The sequence below is a fragment of the Choloepus didactylus genome, chromosome 1 (genome assembly GCF_015220235.1).
Source record: "Choloepus didactylus isolate mChoDid1 chromosome 1, mChoDid1.pri, whole genome shotgun sequence".
Taxonomy (NCBI): domain Eukaryota; kingdom Metazoa; phylum Chordata; class Mammalia; order Pilosa; family Megalonychidae; genus Choloepus; species Choloepus didactylus.
Window position 1 is genome coordinate 91,681,812 of NC_051307.1, and position 23,642 is coordinate 91,705,453.

The following is a 23,642-nucleotide window of genomic DNA, read 5'->3' on the forward strand; positions in this document are numbered from 1 at the left end:
AAACAGAGATAATTAGGAGAAGAGATTACTACACACAATGCTGGCAATCATGCTTTCTCTATACACTATTAAAATAACACATATCACCTAAGAATAGTTAACCACATGGATCTTATACAGTTTTTTTTTAATGTATTTGGAGTTCAAATTAAATATAGAAGCAATGTAACATTGCACTTTCTTTCTCTAATCTCAGATGTTTCTGGTCACTGGTGACTATACCTTGGTTCCTCTTTTTCATATAAAGAAACCTCTACCTTTTGTCCAGTCCTGATTCGGCTCCAGTTTCCTTTTGCTGCCACAGAAAATTGAATCAACTGCCTCTCCTAGAACTCACCCTGTTCTTTTCTTTTTCTGTGTCTTCACTTAGGGAACACATCTTATTCAATTTTTATTTCCCTTATAAACTTCCCATATAAATTCCCATTTGTAGCTTAGCTTAGTGATTAGCAGATAGAAGGTGTTCAAAAACCAGCTAGTCTTATGTTGTATATATGTTACCACAATAAGAGTTTTTTTTATAAAACACAACTGTTGAATAAATAACTAGTACTTAGCAAGAATCTTGGGGTTTTAAGCTACAGTCACAAATGGGGGCCAGAACTTGGTAATTTGGGGAAAGTTATGAGGCACACCGTTATCAGTAATCAGGAAGCTCAAAGGTCAGAAATCCACATAGAAAAGATGAAGATTAAGGAACATGCAGTCAGTAACCAGAGATCACGGCAGGCAGTGGAAGAATGAGTCAAGGGACCAGTTGACGGAGTTTGAGAAAGTGAAAACATTTGAGTCCAGGTGCTTTCCTAAACTCTGTCTGCCAAACAGGAACTAATTCCAGAGTGTGAGTGGCCTTGAGCCTCAAGGTCGGTGGTTCTCAGCCCTGACTTCACATGGAGATCACCTACAGAACTTTTTAAACACTATGGATATCTTGACCTCATCCCAGACCCACTGAACCAGAATCTAGGGGTAGGGCCTGTCATTGCTAGAAGTGTGAATCACTGCTGGTGGGAGAGACAGGTAAGTGCCTGGCTGGAGTGGGGATGAGGAATACGTCCTCCATGTTCACTGTGAACCATGTTCACAGTCTCACTGAAGCTATTTGGGTATGTTCTGTAAAAGGTGGATACTGTATTAGTCACAGTAAGAAGAGTCTCACATGAGTCTCTAGGCTTGAATTGGGGCAGAGTTGCTATCCCTTATGTCTCTGGGCTGGGCTCTAATGAAGAAATTTAGGGAAACGCTGTGATTTAGAAACACTTGGTTCTTGTAAATCTGAAATAATAGTCTTTGAGAATAAACCTAAAGGAAAATTTGGGGCATGCATTGGTTCTTAGCACATGCCTGATGTCATGGTCCAGTGTCACTGAAGGCTGTGGCTAAACTGATGTCATACCTGCCGTCATGGTACACCTGGCACCATCCATCTGCAGGCTGAAACTGGCAAGAATTCTTTGGTGTTTGCTGTTGACCATGGGAAATGGGGATGAGACATAAATTGGGCACATAGGTAGGTAGAAAGCCTAACTGTAAGATGGACTTCAACTGGCGTCATCACTTTTGACATACTCTGCCAAAAATAAGAATGAGACTCAGCCGTCACTTTGGAAATTGAGGACTCTAAAGTATTGCTATAGGTCAGAGCCCTGTTCTTAGCTTCAACTTTGGGAAAGTATAGAAATTATAGACATTCACCTGGCTTATACAAAAAGGAATTTATTGAGGGGCTCAAGTAAAGTCCAGGAGTAGATAAATATGGCTTTGGGAAAACATGTGTTAAGTTGTTCGGATGATATCAGAAAACTTCCTGTCTTTCTCAGATCTCTATCCTTCATGTTAGCTCCATTCCCAGACAGCTTTTTTAACCTGTGGTAATAGCAAGATGGCCACCAACTGCTTTAGGCTAACATTCCACCAACTTAGTAATCTTGTGGGAAAAGATTGCTGCTTTTCCAGTAGTTCTTACTAAGGTCTCAAGGTTTATGCTCATTGGCTGAAATTGGGTCATGTGCTAAATCTGAACCAATCCCTGTGACTGGCCACACCCAGGTTATGGGGCCATCCTTGGTATGAGGTGGTGGGACTGGGGCAGGATATCAGTCACACACAAATACATGGCCTGGAACTAGAAGAGAACTGGTTCCCCAAAGGAATATCAAGGTGCTATTACAAAAAAGAAGGGGACATAGATGTGCAAATAGGTGAGGGGGTGGTGGTGGAAATTCTACGACACTATTGGTTTTCAAAGTGTGGTTCCTGGACCAATAACAACATCACCTGGGAACTTGTGGACGTGCTAATTCTCAAGACCCCACCCAGACCTATTGCATTGGAAACTCTGGAGGTGGGGCCCAGCACTTTGTGTTTTAACAAGCCTCCAAGGTGATTCTTATGCATGCTCAAGTTTGAGAACCAATGGCCTACACCAATGGTTCTCAAACTTTGCTGCATGTTATAAACACCTGGGGGGCTTTAAAAACCACTAACACTAAGACTGCACCCAAGGACAGTTAAATCTGAATGGGGTTGGGGTGGAGGCGACCTAAGCATCATTGGTTCTCAAACTTGGTTCCATCCTTGAATCACCTAGAAAGCCTAAAAAAAATACTGATGCCTAAAATATTTAAAAGCCTCCCTGGTGATTCTAATAAGCTACCACCCTATACCATTTCCTGTAAAGTGTCCTTAAGGTATTATTTTAAAACTTCTAGTTGCAGGCTCAAAAAGGGATAATGCTCATCAAAAGGAAAAAACATGTTAGGCTACGGGGCAATAGGACAGTCAGAGATTCGATTATGGAAGTGGATCCAGACTCCTATTTTCTTAAATCCCTCAAATCATAAAATTGGTCAGATACCTGATATTGATTCCTTTTTCTTTCATGTTCATGGTAGGTCTGTTAATGGCTAGCTCCACAAGGACTGGGATTGTTTTTGTTCACTAATGTGGACCCACTGCCTAGAATAGAGCCTGGCACATAATAGGCACTCAATAAGTATTTTCTGAATTAAGGACTAGGCCCACAATCAATAAGTGTCCCAGTGGTGTTCAAGACTTCCTTGCAAAACCATAGACATTGCCTGTTCTCACTTTAGAAGGAAGGCAGATTTCAGGCATTGGGACTCTTGGGTTATTGGTGCTCAATGCCAGAATGAATCTCCACGATGGCCAAAAAATGTGTTGACCATATCAACCTAAGGTGGAGAGATGTTCTTAGTGGTTCTGTGCCTTTATGATGAGAGTAGGATAGATTCCTGGATTATCAGGACCAGTGGAAATGCACCTTATGGGCCCTTTTGTGGAGAACAGGACTTTTTTAGGGTTTACTGGTACTCCGGTTTCCAAAATAAGGGTTGGATCTTCCACAAACATCTAATTTGGGCAAGTTTCTGCAAAATGAGGCTATCAACCTCTTGCAAAGGACTTGTGATAGAAAAGTGGTCCAATGTTTCTTGAACACAAAGGCCCAGAAGGAAGATTTAAGTGAAAAAAGAACTGGCTATTCACCTAACAATTTTGAAGCAACTTTGGGTTCCTATCAGAATGTCCCAGAAGTGTCAAGAAGTAGAATGGGTGGTGTGCCAGTTTGGTTGTATTATGTCCCCCAAAACTCCATGTTCTTTGATGCAGTCTTGTCAGGGCATATGTATTAGTGTTGATTAGGATGCAATTTATTGGTTCAGTGTTTCCAGGGAGATGTGACTCAATCAGCTCTGGGCAAGACCTTTCATTGGATTATTTCTGTGGAGTTGTTGCCCCAACCATTCAGGGTAGTTCATTATTGGGTCACCGAAGTACTTTAAAAAGAGCCACACAGGCCCAGATGCAGAGCAATTGAGAGTGACATCTTGAAAAGGAGCTGCAGCTAAGAGAGGACAGAATGCTCCAAGAGTAACATTTTGGAGAACACCATTTTGAAACGTAACCTGGGAGCAAGCAGACGCCAGCCACGTACCTTCTGAGCTAACAGAGGTTTTTTCTGGACGCCAATGGCCATCCTTAAGTGAAGGTACCCTGTTGTTGAGGCCTTACCTTGACAACTTTACAGCTTTAAGACTGTAACTTTGTAACCAAATAAACCCCCTGTATAAAAGCCAGTCCATTTCTGGTATTTTGCAAAAAGGCAGCATTAGCAAACTGGAACAGGTGGGTAGACCAAATGTAGACTCTTGTACAATAGAACCCATGCAGTGGATTACCAGCAAATAAAGTTACCTTTTAGAAGGGCTCAGGATCAAGGACACTTTCCAGTCTGGGCTTGCAAGAAGAGCAAAACGGGTGGGTGTTGTCTTTGAAGATATGAGAGAACTAGACCTGTTGCCATAGTTCAGAACTGGAACCCCAGATAACCATGTGAGGATTAAGTAATGCAGTGATTTAACGTGGAAAGATGAGACTGATGAATAGTCAGGATGGTCATTAAATTAGGAATCTGGGGTACAGGCTACGTAAGCAGTTAGAACTTTCATTTCTCTGGTTTTCTGTGTGTTAGAGAGCATACCAGGAAAAGCCTACAGCAAGATGGCAGTGGTAGCACTAGAAGCTAGAGTTTGACATCAGATTTTAACTTTAGGTTCTGCTCTTCTTAGAGGGTTGAAGCTTCTTTAAGTTTCTTTTTAGAGTTAAACAAACCATAAAACATCATCATAGTTCATTCATTCATTTTCCTCAATTGTAAAAGTATTTTTGTGAGGATAAATGAGATAATGTATGCAGAGCACTTCTTGGCTCTCCATACATTAACTCAGTGTATGAAAATGAGTCAAATATGGAAATTTCTTGGCCCATAGGAAATGCTTAATAAATGTAATCTATCATTACTCATTAAGTCATGCTACTATCATCTGAGCATCTACTGTGTGCCAAGCATGTGGCAGGTGCTGAGACATATAGATAAATAAGGCACAAATCTATACATGGTTTGAACTGGAAAAGGAAGCCCCAAATCCTAATAACTCCTAAAAGCCTTGTCCCTAGGCCGTCTTTCTTCTGTAATTTAAGCTACAGTCTTAAATTGATTACCTGGGTAATGGAGCTTCTGTTTTTCATTTTCTCACAAACTTCCTTTTTTTCCTGATGAATGGACTCTCTCTACTTTATAAATGTTGCATGTTTCCAGCAGACCCTTTCTCCTAAATCTGGACACAAGGGGACGTGAGAGGTGTCCTATGAGTGACATAAACTGCGGTTCCTGGGAAGGTCAGTTGATGTGGTTCAGGAAGGCTTCAGGGAGGGTGCAGAGTGTAAGCTCGGCACTGAAACATGAAAAAAGACTTAGATAAAGAGAGAGGGAAGCAAAAGGATAATAGAGACATAAGTAAAGACTGAAGAATCAACCAGGCATGCTTGGGGGGGAGGTGGAAGAAAGTCCTTTTTATCACAAAGTATTTGGAGTTTGTCTGTAGGCATTAATTCAAATACAATTATTAAACATCTCTTCTATCATAGATACTTCATAGATATCTTTTAAAAATTTTAATAGCAATCTTGTAACATAGTAACTCTTTTTCCTTTTTTTTTTAAATGATGAAACTGAGGGTCAAAAAGGAGAGGCAACTGGCTTATGGTCAAATAGTAAACAGCAAAACCGAGCCTTGAACTTTGGTTTCATGGCTCCAATCCAGAGTACTTTTGCACATCATTTCAGCCAGAAAGCCAATAAAGAAGTGAGGCACTGTTGTCATTATTAATACAGGCATACCTCACTTTATTGTGCTTCGCAGATGAACAGAAGGTTTGTGGCAACCCTGCATCAAGCAAGTCTTTTGGCACCATTGTTCCAACAGCATGTGCTCACTTTGTGTCTCTGTGTCACATTTTGATAATTCTCACAGTATTTCAGACTTTTCCATTATTATTATATCTGTTATGGTGATCTGTGATCTTTGAGGATACTGTTGTAATTGTTTTGAGGTGCCACAAATCACACCCATATTAAGACAGTGAACTTAATTGATAAATGTGTGTTCTGACTATTCCACCAACCAGCCATTCTCCTGTTTCTCTCCCTCTTCTCGGGTCTCCCTATTCCCTGAGACATAATAATATTGAAATTACGCCAATTAACAGTCCTACAATGGCCTCTGAGTATTCGAGTGAAAGGAAGAGTCGCATGTCTCTCACTTCAAATCAAAAGCTAGAAATGATTAGGTTTAATGAGGAAGGCTGGAAGCTAGGCCTCTTGCACCACATTATGAATGCAAAGGAAAAGTTCTTGAAGGAAATTAAAAGTGCTATTCCAGTGAACACACAAATGATAAGAAAATAAAACAGCCTTATTGCTGATATGGAGAAAGTTTTTGTGGTCTGGATAGAAAATCAAACAAGCCACAACATTCACCTAAGCCAAAGTCTAATCCAGAGCAAGGCCCTTACTCTCTTTAATTCTGTGAAGACTGAGAGAGGTGAGGAAGCTGCAGAAGGAAAGTCTGAAGCTAGCAGAGCATAGTTCATGAGGTTTAAAGAAAGAAGCCATCTCCATAACATAAAAGTGCAAGGTGAAGCTGCAAGTGCTGATGGAGAAGCTGCAGCAATTTGTCCAGCGAATGATCTAGCTAAGATCATTGATGAAGGCAGCTACACTGAACAACAGATTTTCAGTGTAGACAAAACTGCCTTCTATTGGAAGAAAATGCCTTCTAGGACTTTCATAGCTAGAGAGGAGAAGTCAATGCCTGGTTTCAAAATTTCAAAGCACAAGCTGACTCTTTTATTAGGGGTTAATGCAGCTGGTGACTAAGTTGAAGCCAATGCTCACTTACCATTCTGAAAATCTTGGGGACTTTAAGAATTGTGCTAACTCTACTCTGCCTGCGCTCTATAAATGGAACAATGAGACCTGGATGACAGCACATCTGTTTACAACATGGTTTACTGAATATTTGAAGCCCATTGTTGAGACCTACTGCTCAGAAAAGAAGATACCTTTCAAAATATGACTGCTCATTGACAATGCACCTGGTCACCCAAGAACGCTGATGGAGATGTACAATGAAATTCATGTTGTTTTCCTGTCTGCTAACACAACATCCATTTTGTAGCCCATGGATCAAGGAGTCATTTAAACTTTCAAGTCTTATTATTTAAGGAATACATTTTGTAAGGCTATAGCTGCCATAGATAGTGATTCCTCTGATGGGTTCATCACCACTGAAACAGATATTTGTATATAAATATAGAGGTGTTGGCTTAAATCTTGTTAAAGAAAGCATCAGTAAAATTTTCTCTGCCCTTCATTTCCAATGTTAAGTGAGATGGTTGTTACATGCCTTTCTTGTCGGGTACCTTTCTGAACCATATAAAGGCATCATTGTACACCACACAGGTGTTTTGAGTCCCACCAGGTTATATTCTGAGTTAGATGCATTGGTGGTTAACTGTGTATATTCTGATATGAGGTCCATTTTGTTTGTTTGTTTGTTTGTTTGTTTGTTTGTTTGCTTTGGCTTAAATTCACAAGTGATGCTGGTTTTGGCAGCAGTGACAATTTTCCTACCATGGTCAGTGGCCTCAGAAGAGAATGTACATGAGCATGTAACCTGACCTCCATGTCTAGGCTCTCATGTAGGAGGGAGGCTTAGATCTAAGAGATTCCAAGCAGTTGATGGGCCTGCTGGACTATATGATTGTACTTGCATGTCAGTGTCATCTGTCTACAAATAATTGATCCCCTTGCATTTAAAACAATGGATCTGGGATAAGTAAATTGAAAACCCTCTGCAAAGTATTCACCATTCTAAATGCCATTTAAGAACATTGGTGATTCATCAGAGGAAGTAAAAAATATCAGCATTAACAGGAGTTTGGGAGAAGTCGATTCCAACCCTCATGGATGACTTTGAAGGGTTCAGTGGAGGAAGTAACCGCAGATGTGGTGGAAATAGCAAGAGAACTAGAATTAGAAGTGGAACTTGAAGATGTGCCTGAATTGCTGCAACCTCATGATAAAATTTGAATGGATGAGGAGTTGCTTCATATGGATGAGCAAAGAAAGTGGTTTCTCGAGATGGAATCTACTCTAGGTGAAGATGCTGTGAATATTGTTGAAATGACATCAAACAATTTAGAATATTACATAAACAGTTGCTAAAGCAGTGGCAGGGTTTGAGAGGACTGACTCCAATTTTGAAAGAATTTCTACTTTGGGTAAATTGCTATTAAACAGCATGGCATGCTACAGAGAACTCTTTCATGAAATGAAGAGTCAGTAAGGCAAACTTCCTTGTTGTCTTACTTGAAGAAATTGCCACAGCCACCCCAACCTGCAGTAACCACCACCCTGATCAGTCAGCAGCCGTCAACATGAAGGCAAGACCTTCCACCAGCAAAAGACTCCACCAGCAAAAGACAACTGGCTAAAGGCTCAGATGATGGTTAGCATTTCTTGTAGCAATAAAGTATTTTTAAAGTAAGGTATGTATATTGTTTTTAAGAAATAATGTGATTGCACACTTATTAGACTACAGAATAGTGTAAACATAACTTTTATATGCACTGAGAAACCAGAAAATCCACGTTTCACTTTGTTGTGATATTGTTCTGGAAACGAACTTGGGATATTTCCGAGGTATGTGGATATTAAGCATTAAAATGAAGGGAAGAAAAGAGTTAGGTGAAGATGTTTTCACTACAGAAGAGGCTGTCAAGTCTGGAGACATCGGGGAAAGAGAGGGGCAACCTGTGAGTGAGAGAAACAGTTTTTGAGTCTTGAACCTTCTAAATTGCTTGCTTTTCTCCTACTTCTTGAGCCTCACCCGGTTGTATATTTTAAGCCAAAACTGATTATGATGGCCTTTGATTGGGAGGAAGTTGCACATAAGGAGTACCTGTTTTGTGGTTTGTGGATGACTATCCTCCGAAGGCTTGCCTTGTGCCCGCAGCCACAGGCGGCGTTGCATAAGTCTGGGTGCCACGCTGCTGGCCAGGACTCCAGCAAACAGCTGGAGCTCGGAACTCCGCCCCCTTAGGCCGTCCCTCCCCGCCCGGGCCCCTCCCCTCCTCCCCTAGGTGGCTCTGGCTCCCTGCAAGTCGGAGCTGCTGCCGAGGTGCGGAGGGAGGACTGGAGGGAGGGAGGGAGTTGGCTCCCGGCCGCGGCGCTGAAGTTTCTTCTCGGCTGCGCTCTCACCCCCTGGCTGGCGCCCGTGCCATGCGCGAGCGCTGGGGCCGCGGGGCAGCATGAAGGGCGGCGACCGGGCTTACACCCGATGCCCCTCTTTGGGGTGGCTCGTGACTAAGTGCTGCTGTTGCTTCTCGTGCAAAGGTGAGTGGCTGTTGGCGTGTGTGCCTTCGTTTAGCCAAAGTCTGTCAGGGCTGAGTGCGGAGGAGGCAGGGGAGACCACTTGGGTAAGGAAAAGGGGGGGGGGGGGCGGTGCGAGTTTGCTCTGAACCCGCGCGCATTTCACAGTTGCCCGGACAAAAGCTCTCCGACTTGGATGCTGAGCTGCAGTTTGTGAACTCAGTTACTTATCACCGACTTTGGATGTCTGCGCGCCCGTCTGCTGGGGGCCGGGAGGGGGGTGGGTGTTACCGCTGCCGAGGGTGGGGAGGGGGGCTCTAGAGCTAGCTGTGTGTGTCCAGTAGTAGCCAGCTCCTAGCACCTCACTGGTTTCATTTACATATGGGTCTCAGCTGCGGGATTAACGTATGACTCCTGACTATAGGAATGTGTTTGACACTTGTCTCAATTATCAGGAACTATTTTTGCCAAGTGACAATTTTCTTATGGGACTGGAGCACTTTTCCCTGCCTGGGCTTTCACAGGGGCAGCTTTGGGCCAGAGCTTGGCTCATTAGTTAACCAAGAATTCTCTTTGTACCCAATTAGGACTGTATTTAATTATTCCACTGATTTTAATGGTGTTTCGCAGACTTGCAGGAAGCAACCAACTTTTCCAAAGTCAGCCTGCAAAGCTGGAGAGTGAGAAGGCTACAGAGGAAAGGTTATGGATTGTGTAGCCTGCCCTGAAAAAAGAAATCCGGGACCTCACTAAACACACAGCAGATGATCCTAGCAGTTTCCATTGTTCCTAATTAACGCTTCATCTGGGAGGGTAGGGGCAGAAAGATTCTGTTTTTGTGTGATTAGAAGTGAGGATGTAGCCTTTTATTTGACATTTGCTCTTCTTTGAAAGTTTCACCTGTTGGGCCTCTGATCTCCAGCCCTATTTACAAAGCCCCAATCTCCATCCTAGTCCCCATCCTAGTCCATGTAAAGTCCTGATCAAAGTTTCTCTCAGAGTTGACTGGGGTATAAATTTCACCATACTTCATGCCACACATGACAAATTCCCAATCCTTGGCAGATTTAGGGTTAGAAAACAAATTTAATATGTTACTTGTGGTTACTTAGGATACTGCCATCTAAAATTATGTTTACAGAAAATTTATTACATAAGTGATTTAAGAAATGTGTTGGGGATCAGGCAGAAAAAGTGTAGACAAGACAGTTTGTTTTGTAATGTAATAGCACCAAATAAAATACACTTAAAACAAACAAAAACTAATTAAATTTGAAGCACTTTTCCCCAAGTCATTAAGGTTCATAATCCCAGCATTAGGTTCTCTTAGTCTCTGCAATTAATTAAAACAGCCTGGAACTGTGAGATATCTGGCTATAAAAGCCAGAATTCAGATGGAGACGCAATCTGAGGGGGTCAGTGTCTCTCACGAATAGCCAAGCCTGGTTCAGAAACATTCAAAACCAAGGCAGGGAATTGAGGGTATTAAAAGGGGGAAGAAGCAGGGAATAAATAGCCAGAGGGGAATCCAAGGTGGGTTCATTTGCTCTAAAGCCTGTGCTTTCTTTCATCGTGAAGGGTTTCCATGCAGGATTTCTTGGGAGTCAGTTTCCTGTCAAAAGTAGAATGTGCAAGAAGAACAAAAAAAAGCAGACTGTGGGGACTTGGGCGGTGCTTATCTAAAGCCGCTGCAGCTGCCTCCTCAGAGTCCAGATGTGTGGTGGCCCAGGCTTCCGTACAGGGTGATTCTCCCAGGGTCTCTCTGGCCCCGGCTTTGTTTGTGATTTGCCCTGGCCTTGCCTCCTTAAGCGCAGACGAGGGGGTGGGGAGCCAGCTCGGGGCGCCTGCTGGGCCTCCTCCTGCCTGCAGGACTGGGACAGCCACTGCAGGCTCTGTGGCTTAGAGAGGAGGCATGCGAAAGTGATGTTGCAGGAGCTGGAGATGAAGGGTGCAAAAGGTGCAAGCAATGAAAGCAGCTTAAAAGGAAAAAGGAGCTGGCTGCCTTGTCTTCTCCAGCTTTACTCTCCATACTCTTTCCTAGATCTGAAACATGGGAGGATGGGGCTCAAATCTGAGGAAGATGGTGGGGGAAGGTGAGTTAGCCACCCTTCAGGGGAAGCTCCTGGCAGCAGCTGAGCAGGGTGATAGTATGCAAGGTGTTGGGTTTAGCTCCCAGGGCTCTCTTGGTCTGGCTCCAACAGAAAAGAGAGATCTGAGTCTCCACCCAGCCTGGAGAATTCGGAAGCAGGTTGAAGAGATAAGATCCTGTACTGCACTTGAGTACATTGCCCAGAGTACCAAAATTCTATGGGAAGAGGCTGCTTTCCCGTCAGAGAGTCTGAGCCTCTACCAGCAAAGTGGGAAGTTGGCAGCCAGGGATGATGATCTGCCTTCCTTTTCAGTTAAAACCAATTTCTCTTATTGGTTCTCTTATAATAACTTATCATGTATTAAAACTGAAAGGCAATCAACCCTCCCTGCCACCCCCCACCTTTTTTGAAGACAGCTGTTTATTTGGTGTCTATCCCTTCACTTGTGAGAACTTTGTTCTCTACTGCTTCTGTATCTCAACTCTGAAGCTAATGGGTCAAACACACACTGCTGTGGTTCCCAAGTCAAGGTGCCTTGACTAACTGGTTTCCGGTCATGCAGGATGTAAAGGATACCTCCTGCTAAAGCCAGAGGAAAAAGACGAAAGTAAAAGGAACCAAGAGGAAGCTAATGTGGAATGTTCTGGTTATTTTTGACTCAAAGCTGAATGAGCCATAGTTTTATTGCGATACATTCACAATACCATCCATGGTGTACAATCAGCTGTTCACAGTACCATGTTATAGTTGTGCATTCATCACCCCGATCTATTTTTGAACATTTTCCTTACAACAGAAAGAATCAGAATAAGAATAAAAAATAAAAATAAAAAAAGAACATCCAAATCACACACACCCCCATCCCACCCTATTTTTCATTTAGTTTTTGTCCCCATTTTTCTACTCATCCATCCACACACTGGATAAAGGGAGTGCGATCCACAAGGTTTTCATAGTCATACTGTCACCCCTTGTAAGCTACATTTAAACAGTTTTGATTATTATCACTAGGGTAAGAGTCTAGGATTTAAGGACAGTTCTCATGTAGTCTTTAAATATCACTTTTGAGAAAAATATGGACAAGTTTAACTGAACTTGTCTCTCGGTTGGGAAAAGTGAGGAAGGTGAGTGACTCTCATGTTTTTCTCCTCACTATTTGGTTCTATTGAGTACAGGTATAGTGAAGGGATTTGACGAAAGATAATCTTTCTTCCCAAATTGGTGTTGAAGGACAGGAAAACTGAAAACTAAAGATAGGATGAAAAGAGATTAGGTGAGAAGGAAGAAAGAAGAGAAATGCTTTTATAACTGCCTTTGTGAAAGTGAAAAATAAGCAAAAGTGAGATAATGGCACGTGTGTGTATAAAGAGTGATTAATCATTGATGCCACACTGTGGGGAGTTTCAGGATGACTTTGGCTTGTTAGACTTTCTTTTAAGTCTGAAGAAGTGGGTCAGTTCTGGATTCTTCTTCAGTTGTCTTAAAATAAATATAAGAAAAACAGCTGTTTCAGAGTGACGAAAAGGATTTCATTCAGCTAAGTTACATATCGCAGACTGGAATTTGTGACTTCTTAGATCATGGAGCCTTAGAGGTTTTTCTGACCTTTCTGACTAACTCCAAGCCATTCTTGGAGCCTTTAACTTTCTGGTCAACTTGTAATTAACTTGGGATATGTGAATAAAAGTCCCTCCTTTCCTGATTAGTATCCTCCTCTGCTTCTCCATCAGATTTGTTTATACTTGTTTGTTGATATATCAATTGCCTTGCATCTCAAGCCTGCATGCTCTCCTGTCTTCCCATTTAGACTGTGAGATAGGGCCCAGTAAGGAGTCTGAGTATCTCAGAGGTAAGGAGAGGAGGGGGTGCCAGATCTCTTCACCAGGGAGATACTGGGACCGCTTTCCGGTCTCTTTCGCAACATGGACAGCCGAGCTCCTGCTTGACTCTGACATCATGAGATGTGAGCAGGGAATCCCAGGTCAAACTCATCTGAGTCTTCTCTTTTTTCCCTAGAATCACAGATCCAGAACTTTAGAAGTTGATGTGTATGTCTCTTCCCTGGCCCATAAATTAATAGATCCAATTTAATGTGTGAAGCCATGACACCAAGTTCCTTTAGAAAAGGTGTCAGTAACTTCAAAGGAGAAGGCTTGTGACATTCACTGTTGTTTACATTAATTCACCACCTAACATCTTTGGGACCTTGGTACATCCCTTTGGTTTCTCTGTCTTTACCACCATAGTGAAAGTTGAATAAACCATTTAGCATGTTTATGTCTTCTCCAATCTGTCTCTTGGTTTTCTATGCCTCCCAGGGGTTTACCTTAATCTAGGGAGAATTACCCACCCCACATCCTATGCTGCTCTTCTCCCACCAGATTCTCTGACCTGGTAAGTAGTAACCAGTAGTATTACCAGATATTCGCTAGATAACCAGAATGACTGCCAATTCTAGTGTAGCTGCCTAGGAGGGGTAGGCTATGGATTTGATGGAGCGAGGTGAGGATCAGAAGCTAAAGCTGAACACTCCTCCCCTGGGACAATTGCAGTGTCCCACAGTCTCCAATAATCCGGAGGCATGTCACCCCCGTGGTTCCACATTCTATGGGTAGATAAGTCCTACCTTGGGATAAACAGATAAAAATTCAGCTCTGTTTCTGCTTTTTGTGCAAAATAAGTTAAAAGTAAAAACCCGGTGAACATTGGGAGTCCACTTCTGAATCTGGACAATGCTTGGGCTTCCCTCTCCGGGGAGCAGAGCTGTTGGTGCTCTATTTCACGGTGTTCCTCTTGAGAATCTTCGTGGGTTCTGGTCCACCCTAAAAACATCCCCATCTCGTTGAAGTGCTGTTCCTTTTTCAGCGTGGGACAGAGGGGCAACACGGCCTGCTCTCTCCTTCAAACTAAACCCCAAGCTTTTCCTGAAGAAGGCCCTAGAAAAGGGGTGGGTCACAAGCCTGAGGGAGGCTTCTCAAGCAGAAGGGTATAAATCAGGGAATGTTAGAATTGGAAGATCTTAGCTATCACGTAATCAGATCTTCCTCTCTTACGGAGGATGAAACTGAGATCCATCCAGTTAGTAGCAGAGTCAGAACTAGAACCCTTTTCCAGTGCTTTGTCTTCAGCTCTATTATTGTTTTCCTGGGGATGTGATTTCTCTTACTGTGAACAGAGACAAGGCTTTGACCCAACTGAGAAGGGTGGAGACAGTCCCCACGCTGGAACTTGGGAATTGATTATGCAGTGATCTGTAATTCTTGGTGTGGCTGCAGTGCCTGGAGCCATTTGGAATTGGACCTGCCTGGTCTGCTTTGAGAGACTCTTTCGTCCCAAGACTGCAGAAGGCAGAACCTGTCATAGCTCTGTATCTCCCAGAGCAGTTTGTGCACATTTGTAAATATCTGTTCATGTTTTTCCCTGTGGTTCAATTTAATGCAAAGGTCCATTTTCCCCATTTCTTTCTTGTCCCTTTTCTTGAAGTAAACACTTTCAGGTGGAAATGAATCAATGAAATGCATTCCTATCATTCCCTCTTTGGACCTCAATGGTTTTTATGTAACACAGTGTTTTAGTTCATTTGACAAATGTTTGTGCTGCCTGCTGCCAGCCCTGCACTTGGTATCATGGGAGAGGGGGTGGGACTTATGATGGGGCTTGCCCCTCTGGGCTGATGTGAGGATTAGTTAAAATGTATCTAAAGGGCTTAGCATAGCACCAGGCAACCAAACATACTTTAAAAAGCTAGCTATTAATGATAACAGTAATCATAATACTAGACATAGAGCCTGTCCTTCGGGAGCTCCCATCTAAGTACCTGTAATATTTATCTAGGTAAACACTATAAATCTAACTTCCTAAGCAATTTAGTGGTCTTGTCTCAAACCATTGTCTAATGTGCCTCAGTACTGTGGAGTTGTCACTATAGGGGAAGAAAGCTTGTGATCTAGAAGTGTGTTGGGGATTTCCTCATATATATATATATATATATATATATATATATAACCAATAAAAAAATCTCACTTCTTTATTAGAATCACTGTGGGTTACATAAAAGAACATACAACAGATACTGGCAGGAAACCTAAGCATCCCCAAGTTGTCCTAATCTACACAACACAAAGGTATGAGAATGGGAGAAAATGTCTACATTGTTTTGAAGTTCAGATCCTCAGAACCCATGTTATAAGTTCAGTCACTTTTTCTTACGTTTCCTTTGAGTTTCCCTTTGAGTTTCTTGTTTCCCTTGAGTTTGGCTTGTGATCTAATTAGAAACGTGTTTCTGTTCATTCCAGCCAACATTTATTGCACATCCTTTATGTGCAAGGCTTTGCTGGTTCTTCAGGTTTTTTTTCCTAGGCAAAAATCACAGCCTGCTTCCCACAGGCCATTATTCCAGCCCCCAAGGTTCTGGACATTTCTCTGATGTTTGGCCAGAATCTTCTGTATCCCTCGTAACTGAGAGTGGTTAGTGTGGCTGCCTGCTTGGTCTATTCAGTGATAAATGGAGCACATCGTTGGAGACAGGCAGAACCTTCTGCATTTGCTTCCTGGAAGGAGGGGAGTGCTGGTTACACCTCTGGGCAGCTAGGAAGCTGCCAGGGCAGCACAGAGCAAAGATCAGAGTCACAGAACAGGTAGTTCCACATTCTTCTTGTCTTCCTGGTGGCCACAGTGCGGAAACTGTCAATTTGAAAGGAAAGGAAACCCCCTTCTGCTGGGTCAAAAACAGCACCTCATAAAACATTTCTGTTTCTAGGTATCTGCTCTTCCCTGGGGCAAGAGTAGTTTGGTACATGTGTTTCCTTGTAGGACCTGGACAGTCTCAATTTCTCCCGTCCCTCAGTGAGAATCTTCCTGTTGCTTCATGGATGAAGGGATGTTCTCTTTTCCCATCCACAGGAGAACTGAGCCTTAAAACTAAAAGAATTTCAGACACTGTACTTCTGCCACAGATTTTGTGTCTCAGTCTCAACACCTGTGTGGGGCCTCTTTCTCTTGTCTCTGAACCCACTGATAGGATACCTTAGAGCCGAGGTTCTCAAAGTGCAGCCCAGCACCACCGGGAATAAGTTAGAAATGCAGATTCTCAGGCCGCACTAACTCAGACACTGTAGGGTGGGTGGGACCCAGCAGGCTGTGCTTTAACAAGCCCTCCAGGCAATTCTGATGCACCCTGAAGTTTGAGAACCATATGTTAGATTGTACTTCTTTGAAGTGAAAAGGTAGTTTTCCTTTCAAGGCTTAAAAATCTTTTTTTCTTATATTGGTTTGTTCCTTTCCCTTTCCTCTCCCTACCCTACCCCCATCCTTCCACGCTCCCTTCCCCACACTCCGACAGAAGCATTCTATTACTGAACTTTCACTACACCCCTGGGGAATACTTGTTTTGAGAAGACATAGAGGCCCCTGCGCCATTCACTCTCATTTGTGGGGCAGGAATGGGAAGTGAAATTAGGACCTACATCTTTCCTGAGCTCATCAGCCTGAGGGTTGAGTAAGGGAAGTTGTTTTATTTTCCCAGTTAAGATGTTTTTGCTTTTATGTGAAATTTTTCTTGTTTTCCTTATTACTCTAGAGTCAACTATGCTCAATACAGGAACAAAACAAAACAAAGTTAGGCAAACAGAAAGAACATACAAGCCTAACTTTTAAAGCATAATCTCAACCATCCAGAGACAACCTCTACTTAACTCCTTGTATTCTTTTCTATACGTTCTCCCCTTTTTGATGAACAGGTTCATATTTTATAGAGTGTTTTATAACTTGCTTTCACTTAATCTTCTGATCATCTTTCCATGTAGATTCATTTCCAGGATATTTTTAATGGCTACAAAGTGTTTCATCACCAACAAGACTTGAACTTGACAACCAAACAACTAAAAGTTTGGTGGAAAGGGATGGGGAAGAGTCCTGGGTTGGGAAATAAACCTTTCCAGGAGCAGACTGTATAGACAGACTGGGGTTTACATATCTCCACTTCCCACATCCTGACTTTCCTTTCTGCAGGATACAAAGATTTAACCTGCCCTTACCTCTCTTCCTCAAAACATCAACATGCATTATGGCTACAGCTGCAGCTTTATCCCTCCCATCCTTTTCTTGGTTTTGTGGTATTAGGAGTCTTTTCAATCCAGAGGTTTCTAGTAGTTCAGTTGCTTTCAGAGATTCAGGGATTTTTTGGGGGGTGGGGTGGGGTGGGGGTGGGTACGGGGCAGAGGATGGGCACAAGAGGAGGAGATACACCATGGGAGGTAGGTCATTTTTTATGTATTTTATTGTAAATGGGAAATATTGGAAAGAGAGCCTTCTCTTTCTCTTCTTCTTTATTATTATTATTATTAGAGAAGTTGTAGGTTTACAGAAAAGTCATGCTTAAAATACAGGGTTTCCATATAACACCTTATTACTAACACCTTGCATTGGTGTTGTAGATTTGTTACTGTTGATGAAAGCACATTTTTGTAACTGTACTATTAACTATAGTTAATAGGTTTAATTTAGGGTTCACTGTGTAGTGCAGTTATATGGATTTTTTTTAAATTATTCTAGTAACATAGAGAAACCTAAAATTTCCCCTTTTAACCTCATTAAAATATATAATTCAGTGCCTTTAATTACATTCACAATATTGTTCTACCATTACCACCATCCATTATCAAAACTTTCCTCATTGTCCCAAATAGAAACTCTATACATTTTAAGCTTTAACTCTCTATTCCCTACCCCACCCCACCCCATCTATAGTCTAGATTCTGACTCTGTGAGTTTGCTTATTCTAATTATTTCATATCAGTGAGATCATAAAATATTTGTCCTTTTGTGGCAGCCTATTTCACACAACATGATGCCTTCAAGGTTCATCCATGTTGTTGCATGTATCGGAACTTCATTCCTTTTTACAGCTGAATAATATTCCATTGTGTATATATACCACATTTTGCTTATCTGTTCATCAGTTGATGGAAACTTGGGTTGCTTCCATCTTTTGGCAATTGTGAATAATGCCTCTATGAACATCAGTGTGCAAATATCTGTTTAAGTCCTTGCATTCAAATCTTTTGGATATGTACCTAAAAGTGGGATTGCTGGGTCTTATGATAGTTCTATAGTTAATTTCTGAGGAATTGCCAAACTGTCTTCTACAGTGGCTACACCATTTTATATTCCCACCAGCAATAAATGATTGTTCCTATTTCCCCACATGCTCTCCAACACTTGTAATTTCCATTTAAAAATAAATAGTAGGAGGCGGGGCAAGATGGCAGACTGGTGAGCTGTATGTTTTAGTTACTCCTCCAGGAAAGTAGGTAAAAAGCCAGAAACTGCGTGGACTGGACACCACAGAGCAATCTGTCTTTGGGCATACTTCATACAACACTCATGAAAACGTGGAACTGCTGAGATCAGCGAAATCTGTAAGTTTTTGCGGCCAGGGGACCCGCGCCCCTCCCTGCCAGGCTCAGTCCCGGGGGAGGAGGGGCTGTCAGCTCCAGGAAGGAGAAGGGAGAATTGCAGTGGCTGCTCTTATCGGAAACTCATTCTACTGATTCAAACTCCAACCATAGATAGACTGAGACCAGACACCAGAGACTCTGAGAGCAGCCAGCCCAGCAGAGAGGAGACAGGCATACAAAAAAAAACAACACGAAAAACTCCAAAATAAAAGCAGAGGATTTTTGGAGTTCTGGTGAACACAGAAAGGGGAAGGGCGGAGATCAGGCCTTGAGGCGCATATGCAAATCCCGAAGCAAGGCTGATCTCTCTGCCCTGTGGACCTTTCCTTAATGGCCCTGGTTGCTTTGTCTATTAGCATTTCAATAACCCATTAGATCTCTGAGGAGGGCCGTTTTTTTTTTTTTTTTTTTTTTTAAATCCTTTTTGCTTTTTCTAAAACAATTACTCTAAGAAGCTCAATACAGAAAGCTTCAAAGAATTGAAATTTGGGCACGTCAAGTCAAGAGCAGAACTAAGAGAGCTCTGAGACAAAAGGCAATAATCCAGTGGCTGAGAAAATTCACTAAACAACACAACTTCCCAAGAAAAGGAGGGTGTCCGCTCACAGCCACCATCCTGGTGGACAGGAAACACTCCTGCCCATCGCCAGCCCCATAGCCCAGAGCTGCCCCAGACAACCCAGTGTGACGGAAGTGCTTCAAATAACAGGCACACACCACAAAACTGGGCGTGGACATTAGCCTTCCCTACAACCTCAGCTGAATGTCCCAGAGCTGGGAAGGGGGAGCAGTGTGAATTAACAGAGCCCCATTCAGCCATCATTTGAGCAGACTGGGAGCCTCCCAACACAGCCCAGCAGCCCAGAACTGCCCTGGGGGGACGGCACTCACCTGTGACATAGCACAGTCATCCCTCAACAGAGGACCCGGGGTGCACAGCCTGGAAGAGGGGCCCACTTGCAAGTCTCAGGAGCCATACGCCAATACCAAAGACTTGTGGGTCAGTGGCAGAGACAAACTGTGGCAGGACTGAACTGAAGGATTAGACTATTGCAGTAGCTTTAAAACTCTAGGATCATCAGGGAGATTTGATTGTTAGGGCCACCTCCCCTCCCCGACTGCCCAGAAACACGCCCCACATACAGGGCAGGCAACACCAACTACACACGCAAGCTTGGTACACCAATTGGGCCCCACAAGACACACTCCCCCACTCACCAAAAAGGCTAAGCAGGGGAGATCTGGCTTGTGGAGAACAGGTGGCTCGTGGACGCCACCTGCTGGTTAGTTAGAGAAAGTGTACTCCACGAAGCTGTAGATCTGATAAATTAGAGATAAGGACTTCAACTGGTCTACAAACCCTAAAAGAACCCTATCAAGTTCAGCAAATGCCACGAGGCCAAAAACAACAGAAAATTATAAAGCATATGAAAAAACCAGACGATATGGATAACCCAAGCCCAAGCACCCAAATCAAAAGACCAGAAGAGACACACCTAGAGCAGCTACTCAAAGAACTAAAGATGAACAATGAGACCCTAGTACGGGATATGAAGGAAATCAAGAAGACCCTAGAAGAGCATAAAGAAGACATTGCAAGACTAAATAAAAAAATGGATGATCTTATGGAAATTAAAGAAACTGTTGACCAAATTAAAAAGATTCTGGACACTCATAGTACAAGACTAGAGGAAGTTGAACAACGAATCAGTGACCTGGAAGATGACAGAATGGAAAATGAAAGCATAAAAGAAAGAATGGGGAAAAAAATTGAAAAACTCGACATGGACCTCAGGGATATGATAGATAATATGAAACGTCCGAATATAAGACTCATTGGTGTCCCAGAAGGGGAAGAAAAGGGTAAAGGTCTAGGAAGAGTATTCAAAGAAATTGTTGGGGAAAACTTCCCAAATCTTCTAAACAACATAAATACACAAATCATAAATGCTCAGCGAACTCCAAATAGAATAAATCCAAAAAAACCCGCTCCGAGACATATACTGATCACACTGTCAAACATAGAAGAGAAGGAGCAAGTTCTGAAAGCAGCAAGAGAAAAGCAATTCACCACATACAAAGGAAACAGCATAAGACTAAGTAGTGACTACTCAGCAGCCACCATGGAGGCGAGAAGGCAGTGGCACGATATATTTAAAATTCTGAGTGAGAGGAATTTCCAGCCAAGAATACTTTATCCAGCAAAGCTCTCCTTCAAATTTGAGGGAGAGCTTAAATTTTTCACAGACAAAGAAATGCTGAGAGAATTTGCTAACAAGAGACCTGCCCTACTGGAGATACTAAAGGGAGCCCTACAGACAGAGAAACAAAGACAGGACAGAGAGACTTGGAGAAAGGTTCAGTACTAAAGAGATTCGGTATGGGTACAATAAAGGATATTAATAGAGAGAGGGAAAAATATGGCAAACATAATCCAAAGGATAAGATGGCCGATTCAAGAAATGCGTTCACGGTTTTAACGTTGAATGTAAATGGATTAAACTCCCCAATTAAAAGATATAGATTCGCAGAATGGATCAAAAAAAATGAACCATCAATATGTTGCATACAAGAGACTCATCTTAGACACAGGGACACAAAGAAACTGAAAGTGAAAGGATGGAAAAAAATATTTCATGCAAGCTACAGCCAAAAGAAAGCAGGTGTAGCAATATTAATCTCAGATAAAATAGACTTCAAATGCAGGGATGTTTTGAGAGACAAAGAAGGCCACTACATACTAATAAAAGGGGCAATTCAGCAAGAAGAAATAACAATCGTAAATGTCTATGCACCCAATCAAGGTGCCACAAAATACATGAGAGAAACATTGGCAAAACTAAAGGAAGCAATTGATGTTTCCACAATAATTGTGGGAGACTTCAACACATCACTCTCTCCTATAGATAGATCAACCAGACAGAAGACCAATAAGGAAATTGAAAACCTAAACAATCTGATAAATGAATTAGATTTAACAGACATCTACAGGACATTACATCCCAAATCACCAGGATACACATACTTTTCTAGTGCTCACGGAACTTTCTCCAGAATAGATCATATGCTGGGACATAAAACAAGCCTCAATAAATTTAAAAAGATTGAAATTATTCAAAGCACATTCTCTGACCACAATGGAATACAATTAGAAGTCAATAACCATCAGAGACTTAGAAAATTCACAAATACCTGGAGGTTAAACAACACACTCCTAAACAATCAGTGGGTTAAAGAAGAAATAGCAAGAGAAATTGCTAAATATATAGAGACGAACGAAAATGAGAACACAACATACCAAAACCTATGGGATGCAGCAAAAGCAGTGCTAAGGGGGAAATTTATAGCACTAAACGCATATATTAAAAAGGAAGAAAGAGCCAAAATCAAAGAACTAATGGATCAACTCAAGAAGCTAGAAAATGAACAGCAAACCAATCCTAAACCAAGTACAAGAAAAGAAATAACAAGGATTAAAGCAGAAATAAATGACATAGAGAACAAAAAAACAATAGAAAGGATAAATATCACCAAAAGTTGGTTCTTTGAGAAGATCAACAAGATTGACAAGCCCCTAGCTAGACTGACAAAATCAAAAAGAGAGAAGACCCATATAAACAAAATAATGAATGAAAAAGGTGGCATAACTGCAGATCCTGAAGAAATTAAAAAAATTATAAGAAGATATTATGAACAACTGTATGGCAACAAACTGGATAATGTAGAAGAAATGGACAATTTCCTGGAAACATATGAACAACCTAGACTGACCAGAGAAGAAATAGAAGACCTCAACCAACCCATCACAAGCAAAGAGATCCAATCAGTCATCAAAAATCTTCCCACAAATAAATGCCCAGGGCCAGATGGCTTCACAGGGGAATTCAACCAAACTTTCCAGAAAGAACTGACACCAATCTTACTCAAACTCTTTCAAAACATTGAAAAAAATGGAACACTACCTAACTCATTTTATGAAGCTAACATCAATCTAATACCAAAACCAGGCAAAGATGCTACAAAAAAGGAAAACTACCGGCCAATCTCCCTAATGAATATAGATGCAAAAATCCTCAACAAAATACTTGCAAATCGAATCCAAAGACACATTAAAAAAATCATACACCATGACCAAGTGGGGTTCATTCCAGGCATGCAAGGATGGTTCAACATAAGAAAAACAATCAATGTATTACAACACATTAAAAACTCGAAAGGGAAAAATCAATTGATCATCTCAATAGATGCTGAAAAAGCATTTGACAAAATCCAACATCCCTTTTTGATAAAAACACTTCAAAAGGTAGGAATTGAAGGAAACTTCCTCAACATGATAAAGAGCATATATGAAAAACCCACAGCCAGCATAGTACTCAATGGTGAGAGACTGAAAGCCTTCCCTCTAAGATCAGGAACAAGACAAGGATGCCCGCTGTCACCACTGTTATTCAACATTGTGCTGGAAGTGCTAGCCAGGGCAATCCGGCAAGACAAAGAAATAAAAGGCATCCAAATTGGAAAAGAAGAAGTAAAACTGTCATTGTTTGCAGATGATATGATCTTATATCTAGAAAACCCTGAGAAATCAACGATACACCTACTAGAGCTAATAAATTTAGCAAAGTAGCGGGATACAAGATTAATGCACATAAGTCAGTAATGTTTCTATATGCTAGAAATGAACAAACTGAAGACACACTCAAGAAAAAGATACCATTTTCAATAGCAACTAAAAAAATCAAGTACCTAGGAATCAACTTAACCAAAGATGTAAAAGACCTATACAAAGAAAACTACATAACTCTACTAAAAGAAATAGAAGGGGACCTTAAAAGATGGAAAAATATTCCATGTTCATGG

The 23,642-nt window shown here is 41.8% G+C and overlaps 1 protein-coding gene across 17 annotated transcripts in view; it reads left to right on the forward strand.

Moving 5' to 3' along the window:
• The window catches only part of KALRN (kalirin RhoGEF kinase), a 749,960-nt gene that overhangs the window by 581,329 nt on the left and 144,989 nt on the right, over nucleotides 1-23,642 (forward strand). For 3 of the 17 annotated variants that reach the window (XM_037837287.1, XM_037837301.1, XM_037837290.1), the window contains exon 1: nucleotides 9,175-9,259. The exons of 13 other annotated variants lie outside the window; for them this stretch is intronic. In XM_037837287.1, coding sequence (XP_037693215.1) covers nucleotides 9,175-9,259 — 85 coding nt within the window. Of the gene's footprint in view, nucleotides 1-8,783; nucleotides 9,260-23,642 lie in introns of those variants that run through there. One more of the 17 variants, XM_037837281.1, reaches the window with a different exon arrangement.